Raw genomic sequence first — 23,752 nt, forward strand, 5'->3', positions numbered from 1 at the left:
GTTTTCCAGTGTAGTAATTATAGTGATGTATTTATCGGCTTCAGGCAGAATCTCTTCTTCTGAAACATTATCCTGGTAAGAAGGTTTCCAGCACGAATAATGCGTCTGTCCCAAGGCTTCCTGCCAACCCCTCAAGAGTTGACCGTTTGATAGTGGAACATTTACGCGAACAAGCCAAAGTAAGCAATCTATAAGGCCCTATCTCTGGGTGTGCCATAGAAGTGAATGGAGCACTGGTCACACATATGCACCACCACTCACTTCACACAGGGCACTCAGGGACCCTAATTTTTATTACGGCTAGGGGTGAGCAATTAGACAAGCTCTATTTTACGTTTAATTTTCCCATTTATCTTACAAAAACAGAATCATAACTATTACTTGTCTACTTTCCACTTCAGTACGTTTGTAATAAGTCTACTTGTTTAATGTGTTTTAAGTCAAATCATTAACTTAGCTTATCAGATAGCATTAGAAGTTGCTGTGATCAGATTGGAGTCATTCTGCCTATAAAGTACCAGCCAACAGAAGAAAACAAATAATTTTGGAAGCACTCCCGCAGGTATGTGTATGAAACCAATGTTGCTAAGAGGTTGGTTACTCTGTGGCCTCTGTTGACCAGTGTGTTTGTAAGATGTCTATGTGGCACTTACTAATTTAGCCTTTGCTGATATTCTGCACCATTTTCTATATTTCATAAGGCGTGACCCCATGTTTGCCAAGTCTTTTGTGCTGTCCACACGGAGGTCCTGTGCATAAAATGGCTGCTGATGGGAAGTGGGGTGGGGTTTCATGTAATTTAATTGCCAACTGAGCATTACCAGTTTGGAGTGTGTCCCTGAACAGTTTGCCAATAGCAGCACTGAGTGGGCATCGTCAGACTGTGTAGAGATAACCCCAAACTGGGAATACTAGTAGGAATACTAGAGGAAAATCATAGCATAAATTCACAAGAGTCTTTTAAGGTGGAATACAATTATTTACAAAAAACATGTCAGTAGTGGTGACAGGTCCACTTTAACCTCTTAACAACCCATGATGTATATATCTGTCCTGAGCAGGTGCCAGTTCCTGCACTATAAAAGATACATCCATCATGATCTTCTCATGGGCACTGCTCAGTGCACCACAAGATTGCGGCGGAAGCTCTGCTAGCTGCGATCATGGCAGTCCAATAGTGACCACAGTGTCACAAACGAGTGGTTGTGAACCCACTGTGACCGAAGGATGAGGCAGAGGCGAAGTCAAACAAACAATAGGTCAGGGCAGGCTGCACAGGTCAGGCAATCCGGGTCGGCAACAAGAGAGTCAAGGCAAGCAGGCAGGGATCAAACAGGTAGCGGAGTCCAAAAACACAAGCACGGATCAGGAACACAAACAGAGAAATCAGCAACCTTTGTAGGACACAAGGACCTTGACACTGAGGCATCTAGGAAGGGGGCTGAGCCACTTATATATGTGCAGGAGGGCTAGGATTGGTCAGCGGGGCACATGATCTAACCCATAAAGCACCAGAAGTGATGCGTGCCGCCCATAAGGAAGTGCTGCAGTGGACAGGGCTGAAAGGAAACGACCGGATTCCAGAACAAACAGCACCCACAAAGACAGGGCTGCAAGGGTGAATGGGGAAGCACTAGCAGCAAATCACTGCTGAACACGGCGCCCGGGATTGCGGCGGTAAGCAGGGGAACAGCGGCTCACAGTAGCCACTGTTACACACAGCATCTACAAGTGCATCTCAATCAATTAGAATATCATCGAAAACTTAATTTATTTTGGTGTTTAAGAATATGGCTTACAGCTAGCGAAAAAACCAAAAGTCAGTATCTCAGAAAATTTGAATATTATTTTTAACACAGAAACATTGGCCTACTGAAAAGTATGTCCAGTATATGCAGTCAATACTTGGTAGGGGCTCCTTTTCATGATTTACTGCATGGGGCATGGAAATCGATCATGGAAGCCCAGGTTGCTTTCAAGGTTTGTCTGCATTGTTGGATCTGGTGTCTCTCATCGTTCTCTTGACAATACCCCATAGATCCTCTGTGGAGTTTAGGTCAGGCAAGTTTGCTGGCCAAACAAGCACAGTGATACCATAGTTTTGGACTTGATATACACAGTAGACCAACACCAGCAGATGACATGGCTCCCCAAATTATCACTGACTGTGTAAACTTCAGACTGGACCTCAAGAAACTTGTGCCTCTCCACTTGCTCCAGACTCTGGGACCTTGATTTTCAAATGAAATGCAAAATTTACTTTCATCTGAAAACAGGACTTTGGACCACTGAGCAACAGTCCAGTTCTTTTTTCCTTAGCCCAAGTAAGTCTCTTGACACAAGGACTGCGACAGTTGCTTGCTGCATTTTCAAAGTGCTGCTTTTGTAAGTGCATTGGAGATACTCAGGAGGTAATCTGGAGGTGGATACAATCGAAACAAGTAAGATTTGTTTGTTTAAAATCTTTCCCCTCTTTAAAATGGCAGACCTGGTTCTGTGCAGGAATTGTTGTGCTTTTATTTCAGGTTCCACTCTTCGGAGGTTTGGATACTGTCTGATCTGTAGACAGCTCTCCATAATGCAGCAGGAAATTGAATTTTTGAAATCTGAGATTTGTAAATTAACTGTTAAACAAACTCAGGCTGGTAATGTTGCAATGCCACTGCCACAGAGGCCCCCTAGAAATGGAAGATGGGTTACTGCAGGTTCTGGTAGACTGAGAGTTGTGGATAGAAGACAAGTCCCACAGTCTGTAGCTCTCCATAATTCATTTGCAGCACTTTCAGAGCGCAAGAGAAACATGGAGGATAGCTCAGGCACAGTGGGTGAGGAACAATCATCTCCCATGCCTAAAGTATGCAAGACTGCAGCCAAAGACAAAAAGGAGAAGGTGAGGACTGATAGTAAGTAGCTGTTGGTGGGCAATTCTATCATAAGAGGTGTGAAGTTTGAGTAAAATGGTTTTGTGAGATGTCTCCCTGGTGCTACTGCTAGCAGGGATAGATGACATAGCCTTAATATTGTTAGGCAAGCAAAGCAGGAAAGGGAGGTGGATGTTATTATCCATCTTGGGACAAATGATCTGGCTTGCAATGTGGTTTCAAAGGTGAAGGAAGCTTTTCACACACTTGAAAATGATATATAGGAGGTTGCTTCAACTGTTTCATTCTCTGCATTTTTTTTGTTCATAACCTTCAGCATGACGGGAAGATGCGCATTAAGGAATTCAATGTATGGCTTGGTGAATGGTGTCAGAAACAAGGGTTTAGCTTTGTGTGGGATTATCTCTACAGCAAGTAGTTGAGGAGCCAACCCGGAAGGAGGCCATTTTAGATTTAGTATTCACAAATGGGAATTTGGTATCTGATATTACTGTAGGAGAAAGCTTGGGATCTAGTGATCACCAGTCAGTGTGGTTTATTATAAGCACAGTGACTGAGTCACAGCACACAAAAACAAAAGTTTTAGATTTTAGAAAAAATGACTTTTCTAAAATTAGATTAGTGGTATATGAGTCCCTATCAGATTGGAACAGTTTCAATGGAGTCCAGGAGAAATGGGAATAGTTAAAAGTGGCACTATTGAAGACAACAGATAATTGCATTAGGCTTGTCAGTAAAAGCAAAAAAAGGAAGAGACCACTGTCGTACTCAGCAGAAGTGTATTATAAAAAAAAATGAGGCTGACAGCAAATTTATAAGATTAGGCAGAGAGGCCAAACAAGTTATAAGAGCTTCTAAAGCACAGGCAGAAGAGAAATGAGCTCAGTCAGTGAAAAAAGGCGATAAGACATTCTTCAGATACATAAATGAAAAAAGGAAACTAAAACAAGGAATTACCAAATTAAAAACAAAAGAAGGAAGGTATATGGAAGAAGATAAAGAACTAGCTGACTGCCTCAATGAATACTTCTGTTCAGTTTTTATAAAGGAAAATGAAGGAAAAGGACCTCAGTTAAATCTTTTGATGCATGTGTCTTTACAGAGGAAGAGATTCTAAGTCTTCCTCTGTCTAAAATTAATACAAATAAGTCGCAGGAGCCTGATGGGATACACCCAAAGCTATTAAAAGAGCTTAGTGGTGAACTAGCAAAACCATTAACAGGTTTATTTAACCAATCACTGGTAACAGGAGTCGTCCTAGAAGATTGGAAATTAGCAAATATTGTGCCCATTCACAAGAAAGGTAGTAGGGAGGAATCTGGCAACTATAGGCCAGTAAGCCTGACATAAATAGTGGGGAAATTAATGGAAACCATACTTAAGGAGAGGATTGTGGAACATCTAAAATTCCATGGATTGAAAGATGAAAACCAGCATGGGTTTACTTCAGGGAGATCATGTCAAACTAATCTTATTAATTTTTTTTGATTGGGTGACTAAAAGAATAGATGGCGGAGGTGCAGTAGACATTGCTTATCTAGACTTTAGTAAGGCTTTTGATACTGTCCCACATAGAAGGCTAATCAATAAATTAGAGTCTTTGGGCTTGGACTCCCATATTGTTGAATGGATTAGTCAGTGGCTGAGAGACAGACAACAGAGGGTTGTAGTCAATGGAGTATATTCAGACCATGGTCTTGTTACCAGTGGGGTACCTCAGGGATCTGTTCTGGGACCCATATTGTTTCATATCTTTATCAGCGAAATTGCAGAAGGCCTCGATGGTAAGGTGTGTCTTTTTGCTGATGACACAAAGATTTGTAACAGGGTTGATGCTCCTGGAGGGATACACCAAATGGAAAAGGATTTAGGAAAACTAAAGGAATGGTCAAAAATCTGTCAACTAAAATTTTATGTTGATAAGTGCAAGATAATGCACCTGGGGCGTAGAAACCCAAGAGCAGAATATAAAATCAGTGATACAGTCCTGACCTCAGTATCTGTCGAAAGGGATTTAGGGGTCATTATTTTAGAAGACTTAAAGGTAGGCAGACAATGTCGGAGCAGCAGGAAATGCTAGCAGAAAGCTTGGGTGTATAGGGAGAGGCATTACCAGTAGAAAGAGGGAGGTGCTCATGCCGCTTTACAGAGCACTAGTGAGACCTCATTTGGAGTATTGTGCTCAGTACTGGAGACCATATCTCAGAAGGATATTGATACTTTGGAGAGAGTTCAGAGAAGAGCTACTAAACTAGTACATGGATTGCAGGATAAAACTTACCAGGAAAGATTAAAGGACCTTAACTTGTGTAGCTTGGAAGAAAGACGAGACAGAGGGGATATGATAGAAACTTTTAAATACATAAAGGGAATCAACACGGTAAAAAAAGAGAGAATATTTAAAAGAAGAAAAACTGCTACAAGAGGACATCGTTTTAAATTAGAGGGGCAAAGGTTTAAAAGTAATATCATGAAGTATTACTTTACTGAGAGAGTAGTGGATGCATGGAATAGCCTTCCTGCATAAGTGATGGCTGCAAATACAGTGAAGGAGTTTAACCGCCTCCGGACCGCCTAACGCAGATCCGCGGTCCGGAGGCGGCAGCTCTGCGCAGAGTGACGCATATACGCGTCATCTCGCGAAAGCCGTGATTTCCTGTGAACGCGCGCACAAGGTAAGAGACAGAATCTCCAGCCTGCCAGCGGCGATCGTTCGCTGGCAGACTGGAGATGTGATTTTTTTTTACCCCTAACAGGTATATTAGACGCTGTTTTGATAACAGCTTCTAATATACCTGGTCCTCTGGTGGTCCCTTTTGCTTGGATCGACCACCAGAGGACACAGGTAGCTCAGTAAAGTACCACAAAACACCACTACACTACACCCCCCGTCACTTATGAACCCCTGATCACCCCATATAGACTCCCTGATCACCCCCCTGTCATTGATCACCCCCCTGTAAGGCTCCATTCAGATGTCCGTATGATTTTTACGGATACATGGATCGGATCCGCAAAACACATACGGACGTCTGAATGGAGCCTTACAGGGGGGTGATCAATGACAGGGGGGTGATCACCCATATAGATTACCTGATCACCCCCCTGTAAGGCTCCATTCAGACGTCCGTATGTTTTTTACGGATCCACGGATACATGGATCGGATCCGCAAAACACATACGGACCTCTGAATGGAGCCTTACAGGGGGGTGATCAATGACAGGGGGATGATCACCCATATAGACTCCCTGATCACCCCCCGTCATTGATCACCCCCCTGTAAGGCTCCATTCAGACGTCCATATGTTTTTTACGGATCCACGGATACATGGATCGAATCCGCAAAACACATACAGACGTCTGAATGGAGCCTTACAGGGGGGTGATCACCCATATAGATTCCCTGAACACCCCTCTGTCATTGATCACCCCCCTGTAAGGCTCCATTCAGACGTCCGTATGTTTTTTACGGATACATGGATCGGATCCGCAAAACACATATGGACGTCTGAATGGAGCCTTACAGGGGGGTGATCACTCCATACAGACTCCCTGATCACCCCCCTGTCATTAATCACCCCCTGTAAGGCTCCATTTAGACACTTTTTTTTGGCACAAGTTAGCGGAAATAGATATTTTATTTTAATTTTATTTTTCTTACAAAGTCTCATATTCCACTAACTTGTGTCAAAAAATAAAATCTCACATGAACTTACCATACCCCTCACGGAATCCAAATGCGTAAAATTTTTTAGACATTTATATTCCAGACTTCTTCTCACGCTTTAGGGCCCCTAAAATGCCAGGGCAGTATAAATACCCCACATGTGACCCCATTTCGGAAAGAAGACACCCCAAGGTATTCCGTGAGGGGCATATTGAGTCCATGAAAGATTGAAATTTTTGTCCCAAGTTAGCGGAAAGGGAGACTTTGTGAGAAAATACAAAAAAAAAATCAATTTCTGCTAACTTGTGCCAAAAAAAAAAAAAAAATTCTATGAACTCGCCATGCCCCTCATTGAATACCTTGGGGTGTCTTCTTTCCAAAATGGGGTCACATGTGGGGTATTTATACTGCCCTGGCATTTTAGGGGCCCGAAAGCGTGAGAAGAAGTCTGGGATCCAAATGTCTAAAAATGCCCTCCTAAAAGGAATTTGGGCCCCTTTGCCCACCTTGGCTGCAAAAAAGTGTCACACATGTGGTCTCGCCGTACTCAGGAGAAGTTGGGGAATGTGTTTTGGGGTGTCATCTTACATATACCCATGCTGGGTGAGAGAAATATCTTGGTCAAATGCCAACTTTGTATAAAAAAAATGGGAAATGTTGTCTTTTGCCAAGATATTTCTCTCACCCAGCATGGGTATATGTAAAATGACACCCCAAAACACATTCCCCAACTTCTCCTGAGTACGGCGATACCAGATGTGTGACACTTTTTTTGCAGCCTAGGTGGGCAAAGGGGCACACATTCCAAAGAGCACCTTTCAGATTTCACCGGTCATTTTTTACAGATTTTGATTTCAAACTTCTTCTCACGCATCTGGGCCCCTAGAATGCCAGGGCAGTATAACTACCCCACAAGTGACCCCATTTTGGAAAGAAGACACACTAAGGCACGGGTGTCAAACAGAAGGCCCGCGGGCCGAATCCGGCCCGCCAGACCTTGTCATGTGGCTGGCCGCCAGCCTTCACCTTTTATTATCACTTCCTGCAGGCGGCCCCTGCAGGAAGTGATAATAAAACTACAAGCGCTCGCCGAGACTGAGAGGAGGGAGGAGGCAGGCTGGGCGCTGGCAGTGTGAGTCATACGTCACGCGCCTGCGCCGCCCACTTTATGAATGAAGCAGGCGGCGTGGGCGCATGACGTATGACTCACGCTGCCAGCGCCTGTCCTCCCGGCCTGCCTCCTGCCTACCGAGCGGCGAGCGCTTGTAGTTGTAAGTACCCACAGATCCCCCATAAGTGTCACCCCAGATCCCCCAAAGGTGTCACCCCAGATCCCCCATAAGTGTCACCCCAGATCCCTCATGTGTCACCCCAGATCCCCCATAAGTGTCACCCCAGATCCCCCATAAGTGTCACCCCAGATCCCCCATAAGTGTCACCCACAGATCCCCCATAAGTGTCACCCACAGATCCCCCATAAGTGTCACCCACAGATCCCCCATAAGTGTCACCCACAGAGCCCCCATAAGTGTCACCCACAGATCCCCCATAAGTCCGATACAACCGTCCCTTTGACGGTGACCAAACTGCTGATGCGGCCCCCGATGAATTTGAGTTTGACACCCCTGCCCTAAGGTATTCGCTGATTTGAGTTCGTAGAACTTTTTATTTTTTGTCACAAGTTAGTGGAATATGAGACTTTGTAAGAAAAAAATAAAAATAAAAAATAAATCATCATTTTCCGCTAACTTGTGACAAAAAATTAAAAGTTCTATGAACTCACTATGCCCATCAGCGAATACCTTAGGGTGTCTACTTTCTGAAATGGGGTCATTTGTGGGGTGTTTGTACTGTCTGGGCATTGTAGAACCTCAGGAAACATGACAGGTGCTCAGAAAGTCAGAGCTGCTTAAAAAAGCGGAAATTCACATTTTTGTACCATAGTTTGTAAGCGCTATAACTTTTACCCAAACCTTTTTTTTTGGCCCAAACATTTTATTTTTTATCAAAGACATGTAGAACAATAAATTTAGCGAAAAATGTATATATAGATGTCGGGTTTTTTTTGCAAAATTTTACAACTGAAAGTGAAAAATGTCATTTTTTTGCAAAAAAATCGTTAAATTTCGTTTAATAACAAAAAAAAGTAAGAATGTCAGCAGCAATGAAATACCACCAAATGAAAGCTCTATTAGTGAGAAGAAAAGGAGGTATAATTCATTTGGGTGGTAAGTTGCATGACCGAGTAATAAATGGTGAAAGTAGTGTAGTGCAGAAGTGTAAAAAGTGGCCTGGTCATTAAGGGTGTTTCAGCTAGGGGGGGTTGAAGTGGTTAAGCATGCATGGGATAGGCAGAAGGCCATCCTTCATATAAGATGGGGCCAGGAGCTATTCATAGTATTCAGTATATTGGGCAGACTAGATGGGCCAGATGGTTCTTATCTGCTGACACATTCTATGTTTCTCTGTAAGTTGTAGCCCATTTCCTGGATATGTCTGTGTGTGGTGGCTCTTGACTCACTGGCCTTTTCTTGACAATCCTTTGAAGGCTGCGAATATCCCTGTTGTGGGGCACCTTTTTCAACCACACTTTTTCCTTCCACTCGACTTTCCAGTTATATGCTTGGATACAGCACTCTGTGAATAGCCAGCTTCTTTAGCAATGACCTTTTCTGGCTTAACCTCCTTGTGGAGGGAGTCAGTAACTATCTTCTGATTGTGTAGTCTACTGAACCAGACTGAGGGACCATTTATGTACACCTTTGGGGGGGATTTTATTTTATTTTATTATTGCAATTTGAGCTAAAAAAAAATATGTTTTCAATTGGTCTTTATTAAAAATATGGAGTCCTTTTTTGTGTACATATCTGAGATTCAGTAGTAGCAGGCTGTGGATTTTCTGTCTTTTTCGCCATCTGGGGAGCTAGGACTCCTTATCTCTGCTCTCTGACATTATAAACACTCATTAGCTCAGTCCTTATCTTATTGATAAGAATGTGGCTTAAAAGGAACCTGTCACCAGGATTTTGGGTATAGAGCTGAGGACATGGGTTGCTAGATGGCCGCTAGCACATCCGCAATACCCAGTCCCCATAGCTCTGTGTGCTTTTATTGTGTATAAAAACCGATTTGATACATATGCAAATTAACCTCAGATGAGTCAGAGTTTGAAAATATGACTCTTCTATGGTCACACAAGTAAGATATGACTCTTGACTCTTATGTTAATTTGCATATATATCAAATTGTTTTCTTTACACAATAAAAGCACACAGAGCTATGGGGACTGGGTATTGCGGATGTGCTAGCGGCCATCTAGCAACCCATGTCCTCAGCTCTATACACAAAATCCCAGTGACAGGTTCCCTTTAAATAAGTGTTTATGACCTCTTAGTAGTTTAGAGATAAGGGTTATTAGATGACTGTCACAAAATAAAAGCAGGATTTACACAGCTAAAAAAAAATTTTTTAACCCTTTGTGACAAGAATGGCTCAGTATTTTTAATAAAGGCCAATTGAAAAAATGATTTTTAGCCAAAAATTTGAAAAATGCAATCATAAACAAAAATTGCCTCCAAAAGTGTACATAACCTTTAAAGGCTTAATGAATCTTTGCAGGTGTTTTTTGTGATGTGATTATCTGATTAGAGTGACGCCATGAGTCTACAATATTTAACTTTTTCTCAATATTCTAATTTTCTGAGATACTGACTTTTGGTTTTTCATCAGCTACAGTGGAGGAAATAATTATTTGACCCCTCACTGATTTTGTAAGTTTGTCCAATGACAAAGAAATGAAAAGTCTCAGAACAGTATCATTTCAATGGTAGGTTTATTGTAACAGTGGCAGATAGCACATCAAAAGGAAAATCGAAAAAATAACTTTAAATAAAAGATAGCAACTGATTTGCATTTCATTGAGTGAAATAAGTATTTGAACCCTCTAACAAAAAAAGACTTAATACTTGGTGGAAAAACCCTTGTTTGCAAGCACAGAGGTCAAACGTTTCTTGTAATTGATGACCAAGTTTGCGCACATTTTAGGAGGAATGTTGGTCCACTCCTCTTTGCAGATCATCTCTAAATCCCTAAGGTTTCGAGGCTGTCTCTGTGCAACTCTGAGCTTGAGCTCCCTCCATAGGTTTTCGATTGGATTAAGGTCCGGAGACTGACTAGGCCACTCCATGACCTTAATGTGCTTCTTCTTGAGCCACTCCTTTGTTGCCTTTGCTGTATGTTTTGGGTCATTGTCGTGCTGGAACACCCATCCACGACCCATTTTCAGTTTCCTGGCAGAGGGAAGGAGGTTGTCGCTCAGGATTTCACGATACATGGCTCCGTCCATTTTCCCGTTTATGCGAATAAGTTGTCCTGTGCCCTTAGCAGAAAAACACCCCCAAAGCAAAATGTTCCCACCCCCATGCTTGACGGTGGGGACGGTGTTTTGGGGGTCATAGGCAGCATTTTTCTTCCTCCAAACACAGCGAGTTGAGTTAATGCCAAAGAGCTCTATTTTGGTCTCATCAGACCACAGCACCTTCTCCCAGTCACTCTCTGAATCATTCAGGTGTTCATTGGCAAACTTCAGACGGGCCTGCACATGTGCCTTCCTGAGCAGGGGGACCTTGCGAGCCCTGCAGGATTTTAATCCATTGCGGTGTAATGTGTTTCCAATGGTTTTCTTGGTGACTGTGGTCCCTGCTAATTTGAGGTCATTAACTAACTCCTCCCGTGTAGTTCTAGGATGCTTTTTCACCTTTCTCAGAACCATTGACACCCCACGAGGTGAGATCTTGCGTGGAGCCCCAGAGCGAGGTCGATTGATGGTCATTTTGTGCTCCTTCCATTTTCGAACAATCGCACCAACAGTTGTCACCTTCTCTCCCAGCTTCTTGCTAATGGTTTTGTAGCCCATTCCAGCCTTGTGCAGGTCTACAATTTTGTCTCTGACATCCTTGGACAGCTCTTTGGTCTTTCCCATGTTGGAGAGTTTGGAGTCTGCTTGATTGATTGATTCTGTGGACAGGTGTCTTTTATACAGGTGACTAGTTAAGACAGGTGTCCTTAATGAGGGTGACTAATTGAGTAGAAGTGTCTAACCACTCTGTGGGAGCCAGAACTCTTAATGGTTGGTAGGGGTTCAAATACTTATTTCACTCAATGAAATGCAAATCAGTTGCTATCTTTTATTTAAAGTTATTTTTTCGATTTTCCTTTTGATGTGCTATCTGCCACTGTTACAATAAACCTACCATTGAAATGATACTGTTCTGAGACTTTTCATTTCTTTGTCATTGGACAAACTTACAAAATCAGTGAGGGGTCAAATAATTATTTCCGCCACTGTATAAGCAATAGTCATCAACACTAAAAGAAATAAATGCTTTTAATCGATCACTGTGTGTGTAATGAATTTTTGAATTGAATTACTGAAATAAATGAACTTTTCGATGCTATTCTAATATATTGAGATGCACTTGTAAGTGGTTAATAGATTCATTCTGTCTGACAATCAACACCTTGCAAAGAGGTTGCAGGATACCAATGCGTTACTCTGGTAGCAGGGGGTATAACAAATGCCCAATGCCTACCAACACAATCTACCTAATAGGTTACCTGGAATGTATCAGTGACAGGATGTAACACTTTGGAATACTATGTATTCCAAAGTATTATAGAAGTGATCAAATGACTGCAGTTTCAATTACCCTAGGGGGACAAAAAATAGAATTTTGTTAAAATAAAGCAATTTTATCAATAAAATTTATTTTCAGATTAAATAGGATGCCTTATTATTTATACACTTGGTATATTGTGATTAAAGAAGACTTTTTCGCCCATTTTCTAAAATCAATACCTGGCACTGTAGGCCAAGATTAGGAGATTTTTTTTTTCTCATACGCTGCTCCGTTGTGTCACTATGCCTTCCTTCTTTTCTTGCTGCCCTGTATGTATCAGTAGCATCGGTACAGGAAGGAGGAGACAGCTGCATTTCTCAGGGGGCGTCTCCTTCTTCCTGGCTGTGGCGTGGTCCAATCGCAGCCAACTGTGACGCGCTCCACTGCGTTCTGACTGCGCCACAGCCAGGGAGAAGGAGACGCTCACTGAGAAACATGGCCTTCTCTTCATTCTTGTACCGATGCTATTGATTAGCATATAGGGTGCCAAAAGAGAAGGGGAGCACAGTGGCACAACAGAGCATCGTATGAGAAAAAAAATAGCTATATCACATCTCCTAACCTTGGCCTACAGTGCCAGGTATTGGTTTTAGAAAGTACAAACTGATGAAAGGTCCTCTTTAAAAAGAAATTGGCAGAATTGTGTTTTTTTCCAATTCCATCTGATTTGGATTTTTTCCCAGCTTCTCGCCACATTATACTCAACATTAAAGGAGTAGCTTTTATGATATCTCATGAAGTCCACAGGCATTAAAGTGGTTTTCCAACATGTTAATACCGGTGACCTGTCCTCTGAATAGTTCATCAGTATCTGATCGGTTGATCAGCTGTTCCAGTAGGCAACGTCGCTTACAGTAGTGCCGCTAGCTTGTCGCTGCTCTCCCTAGGCCAAGTGACAACACGTTTATCAGTCACGTGGCTTAGGCACAACTCAGCCCCATAGAAGTGAATGTGGCTGAGCGCCATACCAAGCACAGCCATTATGCAATGTACAGCGTGGTGCTTGGTAAGGTGCAAGAAGGCCGCAGTGCTCACAGGAGTGCCGGTGCCTTCTCAAACAAGTGATCAACGGGGTTCTCACCAATCAGATACTGATGACCTTTCCAGAGGATAGATCATCAGTATTAAAATCTCGGAAAACCCTTTTAATATGGAGTTTGTGTATACAAGATTTTATATTGTATGAGGGCAAGTCAAGTTCTTCCACACCAAATACACCCAATCGTGTCTTTATAGACCTTGCTTTGTGCAGTGGGGCACCGTCATGCTGAAACATAAAAATGCCTTCTCCAAACTGCTCCCACAAAGTTGGAAGCATACAGTTGTCATAAATGTCTTGGTATGCTGAAGCATTAAGATTTCCCTTCACTGGAACTAAAGGGACTTGGACATCAGACAAGATAGAGAGCCGTGATTCATCACTCCACAGAACACGTTCCAGAGTCCATTGACGACATACTTTACACCACTCCATCTGACGCTTGGCATTCTGCTTGGTGATGTAAGGCTTGGATGCAGCTTCTTGGCCATGCAAAGCCATGTCATGAAACTCCCAATGCACAGTTTTTTGCTGATGTTAATGTCAGAAGAGGTTTGGAATCTACACTTATTGAGTCTGAAGAGCGTTGGTAATTTTTATGCACCTCAGCACTCGACGACCCTGCTCTGTAACTTTAAAGGGTTTATCCGACACTAGCAAATGCTCCCCCATATGCCCGGCCTCTCACACTGATTCTACTTACCTGGCTCCCTACGCCTCTGCTTCTCCCCTTGCACAGCTGAAAACATCCGGTGGCGGGTGGGCGGCAGCCAGTGGCGAGCTCATCCCCGTGACCGCCTGCCATCATTGGCTGCTGAAGATCTTGTGTCAAGTTATAGAGGTTTTCCAGTGTAAGGCTCCATTTACACGTCCGCAATTTATTGCGGAGCCATTCATTCCTATGGGGCAGCACGATGTGCTGCCCGGATCCTGAATTGCGGATCCGCACTTCCGGGTCCGCAATTCCGATCCCGAAAAATATAGAACATGTCCTATTCTTGTCCGCAATTTTGGACAAGATTAGGCATTTTCTATTAAGTGCCGTTGATGTGCGGTCCGTATTTTGTGGATCCGCAAAACACACACGGACGTGTGAACGGACCCTAAACAGAAGTTTTTTTCCTGGGCTGCAAATGATGAAATAGTTGCTGCCGTTCCAATGGTGGCTGCTTTCTGCTCAACCTCAGCAAAACTGGAAATGGCTATGAAGGTCACTCAGCCATTCACGATTACCCTTCTCATTCAGTGATTGTGGCAATCCCAGCCATTTCCGAGGCAGGAGCAGGACGTAGGGAGCAGAAGCAGAATTGCAGTGGATAGGAGAGGTAAATATAGGTTCCCCTTTAAGAGCAATTTAAAGGAGTTTTCTAAGACTTTAGAACTGATGACCTATGCTCTGGATAAGTCATCAGTATCTGATTGGTGGGGGTTCTGACACCCAGGACCCTCGCCAAACAGCTGTTTGAGAAGGCAGCGCTGCAGCTTTTCCTAGGCCAATGACAACCTGTTCATCGATCACGTTGTTTAGGTGCAGCTCAGCCCCTTTCAAGTGAATGGGGCTGAGCACCATACCAAGCACAGCCGCTATCCAACGTACGGGGCTATGCTTGGTGAGCAGAGAGAAGACTGGAAACCGTTATCTGTGGGGTTCCCAGGTGTCAGACCCCCACCAATCAGATACTGATGACCTATCCAGAGGAGAGGTCATCAGTATAAAAGTCTTGAAAAACCCTTTAAAGAGGACCTTTCACCGATTATGACACTGTGAAGTAAGTATACAGACATGGAGAGCGGCGCCCGGGGATCTCACTGCACTTACTATTATCCCTGGGCGCCGCTCCGTTCTCCTGCTATGCCCTCTGGTATCTCTGGTCACAAAGTTATGGTAGGCGGAGTCTGCCCTTGTTCTTCTGTAGCGCTGGCCAATCGCATTGCAGAGCTCACAGCCTGGGGGAAAATAACCTCCCAGGCTGTGAGCTCTGCGCTGCGATTGGCCAGCGCTACAGCAGAACAAGGGTAGACTCCGCCTACTATAACTTAGTGACTGAAATCTCCGCCTATTATAACTTAGTGAGCGGAGATACCGGAGGGCATAGCAAGAAAACGGAGCGGTGCCCGGGGATAATAGTAAGTGCAGTGAGATCCCCGGGCACTGCTCTCCATGTCTGTATACTTAGTTCCCATTGTCATAATCGGTGAAAGGTCCTCTTTAAATGTAAATGGGGACAGCCTGAGTCTTCCTTGGCATCTCCTGTCAAATAACACAAGGAGCTGACATGTTAGATTTTAACCTTTCCAATCCTTTGTTTCTTTTGGTGCATGAAATGTCCCTTCTCTTTTCAGTGCTTTGTTTCTAAATGCTTCAATAGTTAGACATTTGTTTGTACATGGAGGCTCTAATAGAACATTATTTTTGGTCTACAAGATGGTAACTCTGCTTGGAAAAATGGAACGATTTCGGAGCTCACCTCTCCATGCAAACATCTCCACTGCGCTTGACCGTTACTTAGAGGCTATTCACAATGTCCAAGCCCGACGCAAGAATGAGATTATGAATACATCCAATCATCACCAGAAGCATGGAAGACTTCGCCATGATGACAGAGGTAAAAAAACAACAACTTTGATATCTAGCAATCCAGAATCCAAAGAGCAGAAACTTAAACGTTCTCTTTCCTTCTCCCATAACAGATGTCATCGTTCTTGCCTCTTCGATTAGAGAAATGACTATAGCAACACGTAAGGCTCGAACAGCATTGTGGTGTGCCTTGCAGATGACTCTGCCTAAGTCATCACCTGGACAAAGTACGGGGGAAGTGGAGCGGGTGCTGCAAACTGTTGGGAGGTCACATGATCAAAATTGAGCGCCTTTATTATTTTAAATCTGGCAAATCTCAAAATCAGAGTTTTGCTTGATATCCTGGTGCTTCTCCACTCCCACCGTCTTGAGTGCTCCATTTAGATTGTATTCATGTCTTGGTTTTTCCCTTCTGTCGGCAAATACATCTAGTAAGACTGATGTACGTACCGTAGTTACATTGCTGTTAACTGAGACTGTAAATATACCTTTTATGTGCCACTTATTTGTATGGAAAAGTGATGAAGCTTACACTTTCCCATACAGTACTTAGGGGGAGATTTTATCAAAACTGGTGGAAAACTGGCTTAGTTGCCCATAGCAATCAGATACCACCTTTCATTTTTCAAAGCTTTTTAGGAAAATGAAAGGTGGACTTTTGGTGAATCAGGACCAAAATGTTTTGCCAGCAAAAAGGAAAATCTTAGGGCTTTCTTCGAGGCCATTATATCTTACGGACACATTTGGATGTGGGAATAAAAATGAGATGTGAATATTCCCTCTACTGTATCCACCATCTTTCACTACTTGTCCTCTGACCTGGACGTGTCGTGCACTGACCATCTCATGTCCCGTGGCCTGCCCGCTGCCTATGGAAGAGGCAACATGCAGTGGTGGAAAGAGGCAATCAAATCACCAGGAAGATGGGGAAATGGGGTGCATCAGGAGTCCAGCAGAACTCATAATCTTTTAAGTTCAATTGGTTTATGAAAATGGACAAAAAACATTTGTCAGTTTGCATTTTATTTAGGAAGGAATTTTTTCATAATTAAGTATATTAAAATGTAACTACCGTGAGGTACTAATGTAAAAGAAACCACTTTACCCCAACTTGATGTTATATTGGTTACAATGATTCAGCTACTGTATACCTAAGAAGCCTTTGCAGTCTAGCTCACCATTTAGTTATGGTTTGTTTTTTTCCAGCCATGAAATACGTTCCAGATCTTAATATTTATTGTGTTAGTTCAAAGGGGTTGTCCGGACTTTTAATATTGATGACTTATCCTCAGGATAGGTCATCAATATCAGATCGGCGGGGGTCCGAAACCCAGTACCCCAGTTGATCAGCTGTATGAGAAGTTCATACGTGCCTTCTCTCTTCCAGTCTGCTACTGCTGTCTATGGCAAAGACCATAGACAGCAAGAGAGAAGGGAGACGGCACTTGTGCCCTGCGCGCACAGTCTCCTCATACAGCTGATTAGCAGGGGTCCGATACCCGGTCTGATATTGATGACCTATCCTGAGGAAAGGTCATCAATAGTAAAAGCACGGACAACCCCTTCAAAGCGAAGATAGTCTACCATTGGGCTCCTAATGTGGTTGATATTTTCCCATCTCAGCTTCAGGCAAGCTTTGACATCAGAATAGTGGCCTTATGTATGGTATTTCATTTACTGCAAATAGAAATGTGGGCAAGTACCCAGGGCAAGCAGCTTTTATTTCCTGTTGGGGTGGTCAAATGTGCCACTTAACCTTTGCATATCCCAGATGTTCCATGGATGTAAGTTAAGTGGTCCGTTTGTGTATGTAAGCACCAACACTACATCCCATCACTCAATAACAGGTGTGTATAAAGGATCAGAGTATTTATTAATTCATTCTTAAAACAGAATTGTTAAATTAGAAATATTATTTCCCATTTTAGATGGCTGATTATACAGAAAAGTAATGCTGATTTAGTAAACCATGCTTATATATCGTATGCAATGAATAGAGTTCTATTATTGCAGTCAATGCAAAATTGCATTTTATGGGTTTTTAAATTACCAAGGAATCACATTTCTAGCAATAATCTTTTATGGGTAAGCAGACATGTTGACTTATGCCTCAGTGTAGCTTATCACATACATGGTCTCTGCGGACTAACAACCACTTATGAAACTGATATTAGGGGTAGGCACACTCCCTTCTCTCCCCTACAAGTCATTTTCCAACAACCGGACATAATGCCTGAATCTCGCACAGTACCATAGAGCACAGAAGCCTATGGTGCTTTAAATTTGGATCTGATGGAGCACACCTGTTACAGCCATTTGAAAGTGGCTGTAATAGTTCAGCACAAAGCCACATAACCATCATTCTGCAAAAGCTACAGCAGAGACCATGTGTTAGGCTACATTCACACAACGGATAAACCATCAGTTTTTAATGGAGGTTTTCTTCACTGATGCCTTTCTTAGAAAGGGATGTTAAAACGGTCCCCTTCGATTGAATGGGGCTGTTGATCAGTGAGAAGGGACAAGATATAACGTGTCCTATTTTCTGACATCCGTTGTTCACTTGCTGTCAAAAAATAAACCTATAGATTACCATTGTTCTTAAAACGGACGTGTGACAGCTGTTAAAAAAAAGCATCCATCATACAGTTTTAACTATTGAGTGAATGTAGCCTTACTGTGCCCAGAAACACTAAAACCGTAAGGTATGAGCTAGTTCTATGGCTGGCCATACACATTAGCTGTCAACCGAATGCTCGTCTGGTCGACATCTATATTTCACAAACCATATACATGCTTATAGCTGAACATGTATCCTGATGTGCTTATCTCCCTGAGAAATAAAGGACTGAGCAGTTAATATCCAAGAGTTGGGAGGCCATCATACACATTAGATGGTCAGCCAGTTCTGCGGGTTGTCATTTATATAATGTGTTTGGCCAGCTATGACACCAGGATGAAGCTGTGGCCATAGACATCAGTTGTAAGATCATGAAAAGGCTGCTGCTATGCACCGTTTTTCCTGCGCCCACTTGATTAGTATAGAACCTTTCAGACGTCTGAATACAGACAGCTCCTTTAAAGATTTTATTTCAAAATGTAGAACGTTTCCATGTAAAGCAGTTGATAGACTTGTGGATACAAGATATTTTGTTTGCAGGGCTTTCCTATGTAATAAAAGTTGTACACATTTCCATTGTATGAGCACATTACATGTTTAATGTGAACAAAACGATAATGCCACTCCAGATAGAACTAACTAATATCGGATTCCTGAACTGGTACAGCACTTTTAGGGCTCATGCACACGGCCATGCCTGTATTGTGGCCTGCAGTATGTGGGCACCAGCCGTGTGCACCGCACATCACGGATTTGGACCCATTCACATGAACGGATTTACAATCCGGAAAGTGCAGTGTGGAACGGAGGCACGGTACGGAGTGCTTCCGTGGACTTTCTCTCTGTGCCTCCGCACCTCAAAAAAATAGAAGATGTTCTATTTTTTTGCGGTGCACGCAGATCACAAACCCATTCAAGTTGAATGGGTCTGGATCAGTCTGCGGAATCCGCACGGATGTTGCCCGTGCATTGGGGACCGCAAAATGAGGTCCCTAATGCATGGAACGGCCGTGTGCATGAGCCCTTAGGGTGCTTTCACACAGGACAGATTTTGATACAGAAGTTTTCTGGAACCGAAAATCAGTTCTATTCATCGGGTTGGGGTTGTTTTTGCCAGGAAGCACTTGGATTTCTGCACGTCCTATTCCGCTGAATGGAGCTGATTTTTAGTTGCAGAAAATTTCTGCAGCAAAATGTGCTGTGTGTGAAGACACCTTTATAAATAATTTCTTCTAATGTAGACTTTGGCATTACTGCTGTAGAAGGAAATGAGAAACAAAGCCCTGTATTCCAAACTTGATTTGATCATCGTTTCATAAAAATTACCTTTTAATGAATTAGTTACCGTCTTCAAATATACCCTGTTTTTGATGGATCAATGCACAAACAAGTTATGTTGTAGAAAAGTGCTGCAATGGTTATTCTGTGTATGACTTATAGCATGTTCAGTCTGCTAAAAAGAAATAAAAATGCAATTGTTAACTGCAATGTACCATGTCACCTTTACTAATAAAAATGGCAAAAGGAAAGTGCTGCCATGCGAATCAGAGGTTGCAGGTTAATGTCCCATTCTTCAGAATACAAATCTAGTAAGGTAAGTGTTTAGACAAAATTGTAATCTAGATTGGAAATAAAGGCATGAACTGATCATGGGCAGGCATCCTCAAGGAGCTGTTTTTCTGCACTAAAGGGAACTCTGAAGAAATGTAGGCATGTACAGTATATTAGCGATCTATTGGCCGATGTCACCTAAAGATTATTCACATATCAGTGAATCACAGAAACGTGCAGTTTGTGTTCTCCACAAACTTTACACGTATCCATTGTAGGAATTTGCTCTGGTAGGCAGGGTAAGCGGACGCAGTACAGAAGCAAGAACACGGTAATAAAGCAAAAGTTCAGTGTTTATTCACACAAAAAGCAACAAAGCAAAAATAACACTGTGCAGAGTCCTGGTATTAATTCACACCACATAAAGTCCACAGCACAAATGTGTCACCTGGCGGACTGTTTTGTCCAGGGCAATCCACAGCCGTCCACCGCAGGCTTAAGGGTGCCTGATTTTCAGCGTGCGGCTCTCCAGCACGCTACCAACTGGTTGGAACCCTAAAACCTCAGTGCTTCACAGATCCACTCTGAAAATACAGGGTAATCCACACACAGTTGTGACTGCTGGCTGGGTTTTATTCCCAGCCCAAAACCCGGCCTGGACATAGGGAACAGCCACCCACCCTGCTCTTTGGCTGCTCCCAATAAGAACCGGGCCGGATTGGCTTTACAGCCACACTAAGTAAAACAGTGTCAGCGAGCACTAGCTGCCGCTGACACACAAAATTACCGGTTCTTATCTCACCGAGGCCAGGAGCCTCGGTGACACGTACCTTCCGTCAATGACGGATCCTTGCGCCTTCCTACACCATTTATTTTAGGCTACATTCACATGACCGTATGTGTTTTGTGGATCCGCAAAACACTGATACCGGCCGTGTGAATGTAGCCGGCCCTATGATAGAAATGCCTATTCTTGTCTGCGATTGTGGACAAGGATAGGACATGGTCTATCTTTTTTGCGGGGTGGAACGGATCTACGGATGCGGACAGCACATTGTGTGCTGTCCGCATCTTTTGCGGCCCCATTGAAATTAATGGGTTCGCACCCGTTCCGCAAAATTGCGGAACGGATGCGGAGCCAAAAATACGGTCGTGTGAATGCACCCCCTTAACGTGTTCATTCACACACCTTTGTTTTTTACGGAAACATGATCTACTTTGGTCTGTGATGTGGACCAAACATGCCTATTGAAGTCTATAGTTCCTTGAAAACCTGTAACAGAACATGGATGGTATTCATATTCTGTGGTTTCCCCTTCATTAGGATGCCTGCATACGCTGCAGATTTGTGTGCAGAAAATGCTCAAGAAATATGCACCAAAACCCACATAAATCCACACTATTTATTGTGGTTTTAGTGTATTTTTTTGTGCTGTTTTCACGCAGATTTCAACCTTCCGTTGAAAAGAGTAAAGTCTACACCAACAATCGCACAATTGACATGCTACGGAATTTCAAAATCCGGACAGCAGTTCACTTTCCGCAACTAAGAAAAAAAGCTAAGTGAATGTGAGCTTTGTCTTATATACTTTGCTGGTACTGTATTATGCAGCAGAAAAACTGTGCATAATCCACTGCTGTGTGCAGGCACCCTTAGAAAGTGCTAAGGAAATCCTCTTTTCAGACTACCAGTGCATGTGGAATACAGATGACACACAGACTGTGAAAAACTGACATTCTGACCCCTCATGGAAGTATTGTCTGTGGTAGGAACATCAACAATATCAGAATAAACCATAGCATGCAATATATTCCTCAATTAAAAGATAATTGTTCTATTATCCTTCCAGCATCATGTTATGAGGCAACACTAGTGCTTTGGTTTGTCCCGCACCTTGTTCATGGCCTAGGTAAGTATACAAAATGAAACAATCAGATATAGTAATACAGTGTATAATCATGTGTGTGGATGCAGGACATAGGGCAGTACAAAGACCCAACTTGGCAATTTTCTGGAATAGATCATACAAAATAAAGTCTAGAAAAGGTAGACATGACAAAGGTATGGTTAGTTAGGACCCAACTAGGAGAATCACAAAATACTGTCAGGCAGCTTATATAAAAGCAATGCAGCTAATAGCAATACTGGGGAGAGTTCACATCACCGTTATCTTTCTGTTCTTCTGATTCATCAGAGGAACAGAAAAGTAAAGAAAAACATTGGCGCAAGTGCAATGTGGTGTACGCCTATGTCTGTAAAAGTACACCAGGGGATTGCCTGGCACAGAGATCTAACTTGATAAAAAGCCACACATCTTAAATGAGACTTAAAGGTTTTCTAATCAGAAATCCTGACCTACCTTTCACTCCACTTCCAAAATTGGCGAGACTTGCCAAATTTTGCATACAGGCATCACCTGTGACCATTTTTTATGCCACAAAACTGGCGTAGCAGATTTGATAAATGGCCCATGTCTTCATATGACATTTTTAACTCTATACTTTCTACTTCCCCTCTGAGGCCACGGAATACTGCTAAGGCCGAGTTCCCATCAGCATTTGTTTTTCCATTCTTCTGAACCGTCAGAGGAACAGAAAAATAAAGAAAAAAATGGACCCCGAGCATCAGGTATGCACATTTGGCATGCAAGTTTTTTTCCCCATCTAAAACAGATATCAGCTATCTCTGGCGCAGCTGTTCTGAAACTTCATAGAATCCTCCTTTCACTTCTATGAGAGTAAGGGTCCATTCACATGTCCGTATGAACGGGTCCGCATCTGTTCCGCAATTTTGCGGAACGGATGCGGACCCATTTATTTCAATAGGGCCTCAAAGATGTGGACAGCACACAGTGTTGTAGTTCCATTCCGCAAAAAAGATAGAGCATGCCTTATTTTTGTCTGCAGCCACGGGCAAGAATAGGCATTTCTATCACAGGGCCGGCCATGTGCGGTCTGCAAAATGAGGAACGCACATGGCCGGTGTCTGTGTTTTGCGGATCCCTAAGGGTGTATTCACATGACCGTATGTATAAAATATTGAATAGTGTTGCATCCGTTTGTTTTTTGTGGATCAATTTTAACAATTCCATGTTCTATCTTTTTTGCGGGGCTACGGAAAGGACATGTGGAGGCGGACTGCACAGGGAATGCTGTCTGCATATTTTGTGGACTGATTGAATGAATGGGTCCTCATCTTATCGACAAAAATGCATATCGGATGTGGACCGAAAATACATTCATGTGAATGCTCCCTTACAAGAACAGCCAAGTAATGGTGCATGCTGAGAGTTGTAGTTTGCCAGCAGCTGGGATGCCAAAGGTTGCTTGGTCTAAAATAATGAATCTCCGATGGAAATGGCTAAGGCCTCGTGCACACGACCGTATGTATTTTGCGGTCTGCAAAAAACACATGACATCTGTGTTCATTCCGTATTTTGTGGAACGGAACAGCTGGCCCCTAATAGAACAGTACTATCCTTGTCCTTAATGCAGACAATAAAAGAACATGTTCTATATTTTTTTTTGCGGAGCTAACATATGGAGTAACTTCAGTCTTTTTTGCGGACCCATTGAAGTGAATGGTTCTGCATACGGTCTTGTGAATGAGCCCTAAAACAGATGCCAAATGTGCATAACTGATGCTCAGGATCCGTATTTCTTTTTTGTTTCATCTGACAGATCAGAAGAATGGAAAACTAAACAGTGATGTAAACTGGGCCTAATTTTGCTGCTA

General features: G+C 42.9%; 1 protein-coding gene across 1 annotated transcript in view; it reads left to right on the forward strand.

Moving 5' to 3' along the window:
• MEIOC (meiosis specific with coiled-coil domain) overlaps positions 1-17,169 on the forward strand; it is a 38,070-nt gene extending 20,901 nt beyond the window's left edge. The window contains exons 4-6 of the mRNA XM_044299543.1: positions 45-179; positions 15,693-15,873; positions 15,959-17,169. Coding sequence (XP_044155478.1) covers positions 45-179; positions 15,693-15,873; positions 15,959-16,131 — 489 coding nt within the window. The 3' untranslated portion in view covers positions 16,132-17,169. The remainder of the gene's footprint in view (positions 1-44; positions 180-15,692; positions 15,874-15,958) is intronic.
• The last annotated feature ends 6,583 nt before the right edge of the window (positions 17,170-23,752 follow it).

The sequence above is a fragment of the Bufo gargarizans genome, chromosome 6, assembly GCF_014858855.1.
Source record: "Bufo gargarizans isolate SCDJY-AF-19 chromosome 6, ASM1485885v1, whole genome shotgun sequence".
NCBI lineage: Eukaryota > Metazoa > Chordata > Amphibia > Anura > Bufonidae > Bufo > Bufo gargarizans.